At 47.0% G+C, this 14,723-nt stretch overlaps 1 protein-coding gene across 1 annotated transcript in view; it reads left to right on the top strand.

The window, feature by feature from the left end:
• The window catches only part of LOC111980571 (ephrin-B2-like), a 27,610-nt gene that overhangs the window by 2,931 nt on the left and 9,956 nt on the right, over positions 1 to 14,723 (top strand). The window contains exon 2 of the mRNA XM_070449571.1: positions 12,216 to 12,310. Coding sequence (XP_070305672.1) covers positions 12,216 to 12,310 — 95 coding nt within the window. The remainder of the gene's footprint in view (positions 1 to 12,215; positions 12,311 to 14,723) is intronic.

Here is a 14,723-nt window from a genome sequence, read left to right as displayed (position 1 = left end):
CAGCCTGACAACGAGCCATCTCAACAAGGGTGGGGAAAGTGACAGTGGAAGATGAGGGCCTCAGAGTCTGATGTTCAAGAGGTGGACAATGGAAGGTCCAGGAGAAGACATGGAAGCGGAGAGGAGAAACCAAAGCTGTTAGTTTCTAGACTATCATTTTAAGATGTATGTTGAAACGTTTTTGGGAGATGCGATGGATCATTGGGCATCATTCAATTATTCCTTTTTTAAGTTGTTTCAGTGGTAATCATCCCATGTGAGAGTCTAACTTATTTAATTAAGTTAAATTCGTTACTTCTAATGTAGATTATAATAATTTACCTATGTCCTTACTTATGGATTAAGGTAAAGGCATATTTTCTGTTTCCATGATGATATGTAAATATATCCAATGCAAAAAAACATGTACATTTAAATGGTATTATATTGAATTTGCATGTTTTCCGTTATCTCACATTAATTGCCCGTTTTTTCTATTCCCGTTAATTCCCACGGAACAGTTTCTACTTCTGAATATTCCCCAATGTCACCTATGGAACGGTGTGGAAGGAAAGTGAGAGACGAGACCAGAGGAGAGGGACGAGAGAAGAGAGACCCCATCACTCACTAACCAGCTATACCATGTTATATATCGCTGCTTACCCAGTACCCCTGTTACATAATTGTCTGTCTGTCTGCCATGTGTCATCACTGGAGAGGCCCCAACATCACTGCTGTTTGTGTGTGTCCGTCGGACATGGATTCTATACGCCCCACACCACATCAAACAACGACAGACTTGGGTGGGGGAGGGATATGAGCCGAGGGATAGGGAGAGTAGCGAGACAAGCGGAGCGGGAGAGACAGGAAGAATGTGGTAGATGGAGTAGAGGAGAGAGGAGATAGGTAGCGAGAGCTTAGGCGATGAGGAGACAGGGAGAGAAGAGGAGAATGGCTAGGACGAGATGCGAGAAGAGAGAGGGAGATTAGGAGACAGATTTTAGGACGAGGAGCGAGAGAGGAGAGTGGATGGGAGGACGAGAGGGAGGGGAGATTGGAAGAGAGGAGCGAGGAGAGATGATGGAGGGGAGATCGAGGAGCAGATGCGAGTATGGGAAGACTTGGCCAGAGAGACGTGGAGGAGACGGATGCAGAGGGAGAGGCAGAGAGCCGGAAATATGAGAAGGAGACAGATTAGAGAGAGCGAGAGAAACTCGGAGAGAGCTGGAGAGGAGACGAGGGGAGGAGATTTCTGGTGACGCGAAGCGGTGCGGGAGCCGCGAGAATGTCGGCTCGTAACCATATCCTTGCTGTGCTCTTGCGGGGGAGTGACAGGGGGTTTAGTTTTATCTGGGAGGAATGGGTTACGAGAGGCTTTAAAAAGTAATGACGGCTGATGAGCAAAGAGCGAGGAAAAGACGGCGAGAGGAGAAGGGGGAGAGGAGGCGGCATTGTGATTCCCGTCTGCAGCTCCATTCTATAACGGCCACATCCCGACACACTTGCAGGCAGACAGTTCTTCCGACTTGAGATTCAGAGAGTATGTTCGCACAGGCGCCGAGCACACACACACTACAAGCAGCCAGTACACACACGAGCCCAATACACTCAGCTGTTATCAAACCATCCCGCTTAGCTTTCAATAATGAAAAGCCATATCCGCTTATGTGAGCGTCATTTCGTATGGCAGCTTGCTCTAGGGTCATTCTTGGAGTGCTACCCCAAGCTGTTCCTCATCCGAATGAACACTTCTGCAAGAATGTATGTGTCAATACGAGCTGATAAGACCAGAGCGCTTCTCTTCTATTCATCCAATTGTCTATGTTCCTCCAAAGGGCTATTGATGGTGTTTAATGCGCGCATGAAAGGCATTGAAGGGCCTGTCTATTTCAAACCCACTGTTCAGGGCGATGGTATCTCGAGCTAGAAATACACACAAGTGCTTCAAATGATTTTATTTCTCGCAAGAATAGTTTTAGATCACATGCACTGGCTCATTCGCGCTGTTGAGCAGCTTATTGGATACTTGGATTACCTGTGCTAACACACACACTAGCACGACCACAACACACCCACACAACACACACACACCAACACACACAGCACTCACACATACTGTAACAACACCACACAAGCACACCACTAATGTACAACAGCACGAACCGACGCTCTGCGACACACACACACCCACACACAACCCTCTTCCCGAATGCACTTGATGCCTCAGACGGAGACTTGCCCGTTTGACAGTAGCGGTGTCTCCCTACAGCCCCGTCCTGTCATCTCCGCCGCTGCGTTACCGTCTCTTTGCCTCAAGTACGTAAGCGTGTTGTCTCTCCTCAATCCTTAGCTTTTATTGTCCCATGTTGGCTGATAGTCCTTTTTGTCCCTCTCCCCTTCCCCTCTCCTCCCCTACTCCTCTCTCCCTGTCTACTTGTTGCTTTCTTTAGTTTCTTTTCTGGCGCTGTCTTTTGTCCTCTTTTTTTCTGTCTGTTTGTCTCTTTCTTTTGTCTCTCTCTCTCGCTCATCTTGTCGCTCTTAGTCTCTTCAATCTCTCTCTCTTCTCTCTGCGCCATCTCTCTGTTGACTGCGGGTGTGCTGACTGGGTGATGCTGATGCTGTGTATGCCTGACTGTATGTCGAACGTTACCTGTTATAGAGGTTAAACGTTGATAACCGACGCAGACCAGGATTACATCCACCACACACAATCAAACCGAGGCATCACGACACACACACACACACACACAACCACACAACCACAACAACACACACACACACACACAACACACACAACACACACACAAACACACCAAACAACACCACACACGACACACACACCTGGTCATTCGCAGGCATTTGCATGACATCAACACATTTATCCGCAGAACTTCCAATTGACACTCCATGTCAACCAAATAAAAACTGGCATTGCTCAACTCTGATTCTGTGTATTAAAGCAGTCTGTTTGGATGCAGGGTTACAATATAATTAGATTCGCATCAATAGCAATTTCCCCTGCGTAATCTCTCATCACTGAACCAGCCAATATAATGGCATAAGATCACTGCTGTAGACTCACAGAACATCTTGCCACTTCCAATCAGACAGTGCTTTTAGAAGAATGGGTAGGCGTGGCTCGAGCGTTTGAAGGTGTATTGTGTGATGGTCGTGTGCGGTGCGTGTGTGTGTGTTCGTGTAGAATGGCAAGATCAGGCTGCATGTCCTGACATCGTCCTCCTTCAGTAGAGCTGGGGCACTTATAAGTTGTGTGTGTGTTTCCATCGCTTCCCCCCCTAGCACAGAAGGGGGGGGAAAGGGGGAGAGGTTAGGGGAGAGGGGTGATGCTGTAAGCGAGTCCGGATTAGATAGAAAGTGAATAATGCTGAGAATATTAAATATGTACGAGCCACAGGGGTGGTCAACCCGCAGGGCAAGCGAGATATGAGATCATTCCCCTGAACAGCAGCGGTGGTGGGTGTTGTGTCGGTATAGGTAGATGGTAGTTTGTGTAGTGCGCTTTGTAGTAGTGTCGTGTGGTGTGGTGTGTGTGTGGTGTGTGTGTGTCTGTGTGTGTGTGTTGTGTGTGTGTGTGTGTGTGTTGTGTGTGTGTGTGGGTGTGTGTGTGTGGGTGTGTTAGGGCTGATGAACGTGACCATATCTCAGTATTTTCTCCATGGCACAATGGATAACAGCATAGAGACCAATCGCTTTCCCTTTAAACACCGCTGTATGTAATATTTGTTGCTGTTATCTTGGAACATAATAATAAAACATGGCTCTGGGATAACACACGATGATGTTTGTTTCCACTAGTGCTTTGTTCCTTCCTACTACTAACGGGTAAGGCGATCACTGGTGGCGTCCCGGCCTTAGTGTGTTGTGTGTGTGTGTGATGGCTGTGTGGAGAGAGAACTGGAGAGAGATGGAGAGAGAGAGAGGGAGAGAATTGTGGTGACAGCGGTGCGAGAGCCCGCGAGATGGTCGGCTCGTTAAACCCATATCCTTGCTGTGCTGCCGGGGGAGTGTACAGGGAGAGGTGTTTTAGTCTATATCTGGGAGAGACATGGGAATACAGAGAGGCTTTAAAAAAACACAGCTTTACGGCTGCATGAGCAAAGAGCAGAGGAAAGAAAGACGGAGAGAGACAGYGGGAGGAGAGAGGCCGGCATTGACCRATTTCTGCAGGCCTCCATTCTATAACGGACACACACACTCCCAGACACACTTGCAGGCAGACACGTTCTTCCAGACTTTGAGATACTCAGAGATATGTTTCACACAGGCGCACGAGAACACACACACACCATACAAGCACCGTACACACACAGCCCAATACACATCAGCTGTACTCAACCATCCCGCATTAGCTTTTCAATATGAAAACCCCATATCCGCTATTGAGCGTCATTCTATGGCAGCTAGACTCTAAAGGGTACATTGAAGTGCTACCCCAAGCTGTTCCTCATCACGACATTACACACTTCCTGCCAAGAATGTATGTGTTCAATACRGAGCTGATAAGACCATGAGCCGCTTCTCTTCTATTCAATCCATTTCTATGCTTCCCTCAAAGCTATTGAGGTGTTATGGGGATTGAAGGACATTGAAGGGGCCTGTCTATTCAAACCCACTGTCAGGGCGATGTATCTCGAGCATAGAAATACACACACATTGACTTTCAATGATTTTATTCATCGCCAAGATATTTTAGTCACATGCACTGGCTCATTAGCACTGTTGAGAGTCTTATGGACATATACTTGGACTCACACTCGTGCGCACACACACACACACACACACACACACACACACACACACACACACACACACACACACACACACACACACACACCACACACACACACACACTCACATATACTTGTAACACCACACCAAGACACACACAAAAACACACGCCGACGCTCTGCTACACACACACACACAACAACCCCTTTCCTCGAAATGCACTTGATGCCCTCAGACGAGACTCTGACCCCAGTTTCAGACAGTAGCCGTGTCTCTCTCAGCCAGTCCTGATCTCCGCCGCTTGCGTTTACCGTCATTCCTCAAGTTACGTAACAGTGTTGTCTCTCCTCATCCTCTAGCTCTTATTGCTCATGTTGGCTGCATAGTTCCTTTTTTGTCCCCTCTCCCCCTCTCTCCCCTCTCCTCCTCTCCCCACTCCTCCTCTCCCTGTCTACTTGTTGCTTTCTTTAGTTTCTTTCTCTGGCCTGTCTTTTGCCTCTTTTTTCTGTCTGTTTGTCTCTTCTTTTGCTCTCTCTCGCTCTCTTGCTCGCCTCTATTCTCTTCAAACTCTCTCTCTCTCTTCTCTCGCCATTTCTGTCTGACTGGGGTGTCTGACTGTGCATGCCTGGACCTGTGATGCCTGACTTGATGTCGAACAGTATTACCTGTATAGAGCGTGTAACAGCGTTGGAACTAAACCGACGCAGCAACCAGGAATTACATATCACACACACACACATCAGATACCACACGTATGGCATGCACGCTGACACACACCACCACACACACAACCCCACACACAACACACAACACAACACACCCCCCCCACCCCCCCCCCCCCCCCCCCCCCCCCCCCCCCCCCCCCCCCCCCCCCCCCCCCCCCCCACCCCCCCCCCCCCCCCCCCCCCACACCACACACACACACACACACACACACACACAACACACACACACACACACACACACACACACCACACACACACACCTGGCTTCATTCAGCCAGGCATTTGCAAACATCCAAACACATTATCCGCAAGAACCTTGTCCAATTTGACACTCCACTGTCAAACAAAATAAAAGAACTGGCATTGCTCAACTCTGTATTCTTGTATTAAAAGCAGTCTGTTTGGACTGCAGGGTTACAATATAATTAGGATTCGCATTACAATAGCAATTTCCCCTCTAATCTCTCTCCACTGAACCAGCCAAATAATGGCATGATCACTGCTTAGACTCACATTAACATCTGCCACTCCAATTCAGACAGTGACTTTAGAAGAATGGGAGTAGGCGTGGCTACAGATGCAGTTTGAAGGATGTTGTGGATGTGTGCGTGTGCGGTGCATGTGCTTGTGTGTGTGCTGTACTACATGGCAAAAGTATCAGGCTGCATGCCCTGACATCAGTCCTCCTTCAGTTAGAGCTGGGGCCTCTACTAAGTTTGATGTGTCGTGTTCCATCGCTTCCCACCCCCTAGCACACGAGACGAGGGGGAGACCACGGGGAGAGGTTAGGGGGAGCGAGGCGGTGATGGTAAGCGAGTCCGCATAGATCAAAAGTGAATAACTGCTGAGAAATTAAATGACACGAGCCACAGGACTTGGTCCAACCACCACGCAGGGCAAGCAGAACTACTGAGATCATCCCCCTAGCACCACAGCCGAGCACGGCTGGTTGGGTGTGTGGTGTGTCGAGTAATAGTAGAGTTGTGTGTGTGTGTGTGTGTGTGTGTGTGCTGTGTGTTGTGTGTGTGGGGTGTGTTGTGTGTGTGTGTGTGTGTGTGTGTGTGTGTGTGTGTGTGTTAGGGCTATGACGATACCAGTATACTCAGTATTTTCTCCATGGCACAAATGGTAAAAACTAGCAGACCAATCTCTTTCCCTCCTATAAAAACACGCTGTATGTAAATATTTGTGCTGATACTTGGAATATAAATAAACATGACTCTGGATAACAACACGATGATGTTTGTCCAACATTAGTGCTGGTTTCCTTCCTACGATACTAACAGTAAGGCGATACTGGTGGCGTCCCGGCCTTAGTGTGTGTGTGTGTGTGTGTGCTGTGTGTGCTGGTGGGTTGTTGGTGGTTTGGTGGTGGTAGGGGTTTTTTGGGGTGGGGGTGTTGTGTGTGTCTTTAGGCCTTGCATTGGGGCATGTTTGACATTGGACCCCAAAAATTGTAGCGACTTTAGAACCGTAGGTTATTCCACGTACATTCGTGTAAATTTGATGCTTGTTGTGACTAACAGTGGTGGATCCTTAGTACCTCGTACAACACCACACCAGATCAATCAACACCCACTGTGCTAGTAAACAATCTCCCTTGGTTTTTATGATGGAAAAAACCCATTTTCTCAATCTTCTCCATTGAAAAACAGCTTAGGAAAACCTCCAGCCATGTTGGGCACTAGTAGTCAGTGTGTATTTCTCCAATTTCCAAGCCTGGTGGAATGCATACCAACGAAAGAGTGACGCAGTAAGGTCTTGGCTTAGGCGTCCAAAAGATAATTTTTCAGGCTGAAATACATGCAGTGTATATAGCTCTTTTTTGGTTTGAGTACACAGCGTAATGTGTTCAGCTGTCGGGGAAAGGTAAATGGGCTGTGATGGCTTCGTTTAATGTGTCATAACAGGTCAAACGTGTTCCGTAAGGGGTTCTACAGTTACAGGAATATGAAGTATGATCCCAAGTTTTAGGGAGTTGGCCCGGGAGAGACGCTGTGAGTCCCTAACATAACTCTCTCTCGAGGGTGTGTGTGTGTGTGTGTCCAGGGAGGGAACGTACAGTTAAAGCTTCATCATCTGGATGACATGTAGATATACCATATCTCTCTGGAGAAGAGAGGACTTCAGAGTTAGCACAGGAATGCGACGGTAAATTCCCTCCCCCCGGTCTTTTGACTGACCAACTTAGTTTCCTGTCTCAGAAAGAAAGGTCCAGCACTCACTAATAGTACAGTCGTTATGTGGATTGAATTATTCTCAAGGACAACATGTCAGCATAACACGGTGCGCACACCACACACACACAAACACACACACACACACACACACACACACACACACACAGCTTTTGTCATCATCAGCGCGTGTGCGGCAGGGCTTTTGTTACGTCGTATTCTGGAAATGGGACAACCGACTGGAGTTATGAGCAGAACTCCGGTGTTTGTGATGCCAAAACGTTTAATGTTTATTTGTACAGACGGAAGCTAACACGACATTCACACACACACACACACACCATCGCCTCCAGCGTTAACGTACGTTAGCAATGTGTATCCCAGGGGCCAAACACCCACTCACATTTCGCATTATTTTGTGTGTGTGTGTGTGTGTGTGTGTGTGTGTGTGGTGTGTGGGTGTGTGTGTGTGTGTGTGTGTGCTAGTGCTGTGTGTTGTGTGTGTTGTGTGTGTGTGTGTGTGTGTCTTTGTGTGTGTGTGTGATATCATGTTTCATAACTCTAGAACAACAAAGTGCGTCACAGATACGGTATCACACACACCAGCGGCTAGCGTGGGAGAGACGAGAGACACACACACACTTCTATACAGGCAAGACGCTCGCTCTCGCTCCGATCCCTCGTCTTTGTTCCCTCGGTTTGTTTGTTTGTTTTCTTTTTTTGTTGTTGTGTCGTTTAATCTGCTCTTTCGCTCCGCGCCTCGTCTCTKTCATCCCCTTTTACTTTAATCTATCTGCCATCTGACAACGTGCTTCTCCTTCAAGTCTCCTAGTGGGTTACAGCTCCATGTGCAGACTGTGTATTCGCTATGTAGGGAATAGGGTCACATTTGAGACCCAGCCTGTATCTGGTCAACCCAGGCCAGTATTTTACTGTTCTCTCTGGAGACTGACTTCAGTAGCTGGTCTGGTCTAGTTGGAGAAGGACTGTATACACACAGGGAGACAGGTTGCACACACACAGACAGTTAGTGTGCACACACACCCACTCACACTACACACTTGTCTGAAGCCCTACTCTGGTGCAGACTGTGTTGGCTGATTGAGGATGACTGCGGTGTTATTTCATTAATTACGTTTCCCCGTCTTTCGCTCCCTTCTTTGTTTGGTGCGAGGAAGAGGGTGGCGAGGCGACGCTCCTGCTCCCCCCGTCGTCCTCGACTGTTCTACACCCCCCTATCACTGCTGATCATCGTCTCAATTACGCATCCCTCCCTCCTTCCCTTCCCTCTCCCTCCCCTGTCGCTGTTCTCGGTCTTTCCTCTCTCGGCTCATCCCAAGTTACTCTCTATCCACTCCTCTACTCCCCCCCCCACAACCCCATCGTCACATTCCTTATTTTCTTCTTGCTCCTTCTCTCTGTTCCAAAGTTATGTTGTTAAGACTAACAACTACTTGCATTATCCCTCTCTTTTCTTTTATCTTTTCTCTCCATTACCACCTTTTTTTTCCATAAGTGGCAGCTTAAAGTAGTCTCGTTCTCTCTCTCTCTCTCTCTCTCTCTCTCTCTCTCTCTCTCTCTCTCTCTCTCTCTCTCTCTCTCTCTCTCTCTCTCTCCCCCCCCCTCTCTCTCTCTCTCTCGCTCTTTCCATCACTTCTCATAGTCTACTGTCTCAGTCATGTCAACAACAGCTTGTCATAAACGATCAGTCTCTATCTCCCTCCTTTTCGTGTTCTCTCGCCTCCCTGTTCTTCTCTCTTCTTCTCTTTCACTCTGTCCTTTGCCAGCCTTTCAGTCCTATTTTCTACCTCCACCAGTGCCTTTTTGCCTCCCTCCATCTTCTCTCTTCTTCCTCTCAAGCATCTCTCCTTTCTCCTCTTGGTTTTTCCATCCATTCCTCCATATTAATGTCCTTGTCCTCTGCAGATCCGTCTCTCCTCTCGCCTCCTTTCACACTTTCCAACACTAACAGGCTGGCAGGCTGATGGAGAGGTGAGATGACTAAGGCGCTCTTCTTTCACACCTCTCTCTCTTTCTCCCCCGCTCCCTCTCTCCTCGCCAACACCTTAATTGTAGCCTCAAGTCAAAGGGAGAGAAAAATAGAGGGCGGGATGTATTTTATAGGGAAAGCAAAGGTCTTGAGGCGTGAACTGAAAGAGGGAGGAGAGAGGTAGAGTTTTTCTCTATTTCTCAGAAATTGCACTCATCCGGTTTCCTCATCCATCAAATTTCAGTCAAATGTATTTATAAAGCCCTTTTTACATTAGCAGATGTCACAAAGTGCTGTACAGAAACCCAGCCTAAAACCCCAAACAGCAAGCAATGCAGATGTAGAAGCTCATCCTTCTCTCCTCTCAGTCAATGGCCTCAGCCTTTAGACTACATGGGGAGTAGTAATAACAGCCTTTTAAACATTCTAGTACAGTTAATATGTTACACACACACACACACACTGGACGCAGCGGTCTAGGGCACTGCATCTCAGTGCAAGAGGCGTCATTACAGTCCCTGGTTCGAATCCAGGCTGTATTACATCCAGCCGTGATTGGGAGTCCCATAGGGCTGCGCACAATTGGCTCAGCGTCGTCCGGGTTTGGCCGGGGTTGGCCTATTGTGAATAAGATTTGTTCTTAACTGACTTGCCTAGTTAAATAAAGGTTACACACAAACCAACACCACACCACACTGACCAAAAAGTAATTTTGTTGGCATCTACGTGTCCCCATTACCAGCAAAACATTTATTTCACTTACTTGCTGTGCTGTTTCGTGGTTCATTTGTTCAGTCTGTTTCCTCAACCAGGATTTCATCATACATGTCAAGCAGTGAAGTTTCACTCTGTCTGTCCGTGGCCTCTATCCTCGGTGCGCACTGTCACTGTGTCCGTTCATCTTGTCCAGCTGTGTATGTAACATTTCACGTAAACCCTGTTTCTAGTCTGCATCGAAGTAGCAGGCCTTGTACCTAGCATCGAGCCTTGGTGGCGACACAGTGAAGAGGCTCAGAGAGAATACCACCGAATCGCTTGTTCACAGCCTCAAGGATTTTTGTAAGTTTTAACRCCACGATCTGTGTCGACAGTTTTGTTGAGCAGGCYRTTCAATGCCATGATAGAMAGTATCACGTCTGCTGCAGWRGCAGTTGATGAGCTTATTTCTCCAGTCAAGTTGTTCAAATGGCGCTAGGAGTGTGTTCATGTTTCAAACATGTTCTCAAATGCCATTGWAATGGCAGCAGCGGTATGAGAACCAGCACATTCTTGAGCAGTACGGCTTTCCTCAGTAGGAAATCGTCGTGGACCCACTGTACTGTCAGACTCAGCATGCTCATGGGGCTGACTTCGCTGGTCCAAATGTCAGTCGTGAAGCTAATAGCAGTGACGCCCGTAGCAAGTAGCTCACGGATGTTTCAACAACAATACTGTGTAACTCCGGTAGGGCAACATCTGAAAAATAGCGCCTACTTGGTAGTGTGTACCGGTGCTCGACCAGTCTGCGAAAGCCAACATCATCCACGACAGAGAGCGGTTGATTGTCAAGGGCAATGAATTCCGTTATCTTGGCGTTAATGGATTTTTGAGTTGTCTCGCTGAAATGTTCTTACTCTCTCAAATGAGTGCTCGGCTGGAACTTGTTTAGTTGTTGGAAGTTGGCACTTAGTCTTTTTCTTATTTTGTTCTGTGTAGCGCTGTGTTTTCCGTGGCGTCATTACGTCACGTGCCTACGTTGTGTAGGTACGCACGTCAGCTTTGACGTCGGTTTTTCACATCGGCGTTGAACTAGACATCGGGCCGATACCGACGTTGGCCTTTTTGAGCTAATATCGGCCGATTCCGATACGCTCACCGATATATCGTGCATCCCTAGCTCTGATAGCTAAGATGGGATGGATGAGAGCATGGTGTTTGCAACACCTGGGTTTGTGGGTTCGAATCCCGCATGGACCCGGGATGCTAAATGCCTTAAACTATGCGTCCCTTTGGATAAAAGCATCTGCTAAATTGTAACATGATATTGTTTAATTACACAGAAGCGAATTTCTCTTTCTCTCTTTTATATAATGAATCCTGAATTCTCAATGAGAGAATCATTGTCTCCTCATAATAATAATAATACTTCATCTCGCTCTTCTCCAGCGTGTTTGTCCAGTCAAAACTGTGGACTTCTATATCAGGGCAGTTTATTGGAGTTAATTAGTGTGTGTTAGTCATTGAGTCCACAGAGCTCAGTCGCTAGGCGCTAAATGAGACATTAGGACTTATTAAAAGCCTCACATCTTGTAGGACTGTGACATTTCACAGCTTCTGTGTGCGAGTTCATCCACTGGCTGGGTAGAATGGTCGGGCTGTGTGAATGGGAGGCGTTGTGAAAGTGAGAGTGTGAGCTTTGTGTGTTTACCCGTGAGGGTGAGTTTCGTGTGTGTGTGTGTGTGTGTGTGTGTGTGTGTGTGTGTGTGTGTGTGTGTGTGTGTGTGTGTGTGTGTGTGTGTGTGTGTGTGTGTGTGTGTGTGTGTGTGTGTGTGTGTGTGTGTGTGTTGTGTGTGTTAGACAGTCGTCCTGATAAGTTGTTCTCTTGTTCCCCTCCAGCCACGTCAGATGGGACGCGCCAGGGCCTGGAGAGTATGAGGGGAGGAGTGTGTGCCCGCAGGGTATGAAGGTGATCCTCAAAGTGGACAGAGTGAGTATGAGACACACCTGAAATAAACACTCATTCATCATTTTCTCTCTCCCTAACACACACACACACACACACACACACACACACACACACACACACACACACACACACCCACACACACACACACACACCAACACACACACACACACACTGACAGTGTACTCTAAGTGTATAAGTGTTGATTAGAGGCAGAGAGCTGGAGGAGAGGAGCAGCCAGGATCACATGGCTGTAATGAGCCCGGTTGACTTCACTCACTAACACACTAAACACACGACTCTGTGCTACTGGCTGTCTTTGCCCAGACAACAGTAAGGAGTAGGCTGCTCATTCTGGGCTTAAACCCACTGACCTGCTAATGACTTTGTGTGTATACAGTGATACGTCACTATGTTTAACACCATGACCTGCTAATGACTTTTATGTATACAGTAGATAACAGTCTCTAGGTGTTAAACACCACTGACCCTGCTAATGACTTTGTGTGTATACAGTTGAGTAAACGGTCACTATGTTTTTAAACACCAATGACCCTGCTAATGACTTTGTATGTATACAGTAGAGTATACAGTCTCTATGGTGTTAAACACCACTGACCCTGCTAATGACTTTGTATGTACACAGTAGAGTAAACAGTCTCTATGGTGTTAAACACCACTGACCCTGCTAATGACTTTGTATGTATACAGTAGAGTAAACAGTCTCTATGGTGTTAAACACCACTGACCCTGCTAATGACTCTGCTGCTGGGGGGTCAATGTTTTAGATGGAAGTCACACGTTTTCTCTTACATACACATATTTTGACTGCAAACACACAAAACATACACTAGTCTGCCGAAATCTACACGCCACAACACCACACCACACACACACACACACAACACACACACACACACACACACACACACACACACACACACACCACACACACACACAATATTGGTTGTAACATGTTTACCCACATTGGCATTTTCATTGAACACCTCACCCCTCCATCCCCATTCCTGTACCCCATTCTATGCACACACACACTCCCATTCTATGCTCCTCATAATATAATCCTCTCTCCCTCCCCAACAGTGTTATCAGCTCTGCGTGTTGTTGTAAAGCTTCTCTCTGGTGTGTGTGAAAGCTCTCTCTCTGTGTGTTGTTGTGAAAGCTCTCCTCTCTGCGTGTTGTTGAAAGCTCTTCTCTCTGTGTTGTTTGTGAAAGCTCTTCTCTCTGTGTGTTGTTGTGAAAGCTCTTCTCTCTGTGTGTTTGTGAATGCTCTTCTCCTGTGTGTTTGTGAAAGCTCTTCTCTCTGTGTGTTGTTGGTGAAAGCTCTTCTCTCTGTGTGTTGTTTGAATAGCTCTTTCTCTCTGGTATGTGAGAAGCTCTTCTCTCTGTGTGTTGTTGTGAAAGCTCTTCTCTCTGTGTGTTGTTGTGAAAGCTCTTCCTCTCTGTGTGTTGTTGTGAAAGCTCTTCTCTCCTGTGTGTGTGTTGTGAAAGCTGTTCTCTCTGTTGTTGTTGTGAAAGCTCTTCTCTCTGTGTGTTTTTGTGAAGCTCTCTACTCTCTGTGTGTTGTTGTGAAAGCTTCTTCTCTCTGCGTGTTGTTGAGATAGCTCTTCTCTCTGTGTGTTGTTGTGAAAGCTCTTCTCTGGTGTTGTTGTGAAAGTCTTCTCTCTGTGTGTTGTTGTGAAAGCCTCTTCTCCCTCTGTGTGTTGTTGTGAAAGCTCTTCTCTCTGTTGTGTTGTGAAAGCTCTTCTCTCTGTGTGTTGTTGTAAAGCTCTTCTCCTCTTGTGGTGTTTGTTGTGAAAGCTCTTCTCTCTGTGGTGTTGTTGAATAGCTCTTCTCTCTGCGTATTGTTAGATAGCTCTTCTCTCTGTGTGTTGTTGTGAAAGCTTCTCTCTCTGTGTTGTTGTGAAAGCTCTTCTCTCTGTGTGTGTTGTTGTGAAAGCTCTTCTCTCTGTGTGTTGTTGTGAAAGCTGTTCTCTCGTGTGTTGTTGTGAAAGCTCTTCTCTCTGTGTGTTGTTGTGAAAGCTCTCTTCTCTCTGTGTGTTGTTGTGAAAGCTCTTCTCTCTGCGTGTTGTTGAGAAGCTCTTCTCTCTGTGTGTTGTTGTGAAAGCTCTTTCTCTCTGTGTGTTGTTGTGAAAGCTCTTCTTCTGTGTGTTGTTGTGAAAGCTCTCTTCTCTCTGTGTGTTTGTTGTGAAAGCTCTTCTCTGTGTGTTGTTGTGAAAGCTCTTCTCTCTGCGTGTTGTTGTGAAAGCTCTCTTCTCTCTGCGTGTTGTTGTGAAAGCTCTCTTCTCTCTGTGTGTTGTTTGTGAAAGCTCTCTCTCTGGTGTTGTTGTGAAAGCTCTTCTCTCTGTGTGTTGTTTGTGAAAAGCTCTTCTCTCTGTGTGTTGTTGTGAACGCTCTTCTCTCTGTGTGTTTTGTGGAAA

Source organism: Salvelinus sp. IW2-2015, linkage group LG3, assembly GCF_002910315.2.
Source record: "Salvelinus sp. IW2-2015 linkage group LG3, ASM291031v2, whole genome shotgun sequence".
Lineage (NCBI taxonomy): Eukaryota > Metazoa > Chordata > Actinopteri > Salmoniformes > Salmonidae > Salvelinus > Salvelinus sp. IW2-2015.
The sequence above is the reverse complement of the archived record's forward strand: the minus strand, read 5'-3'. Positions and strand labels throughout refer to the sequence as shown.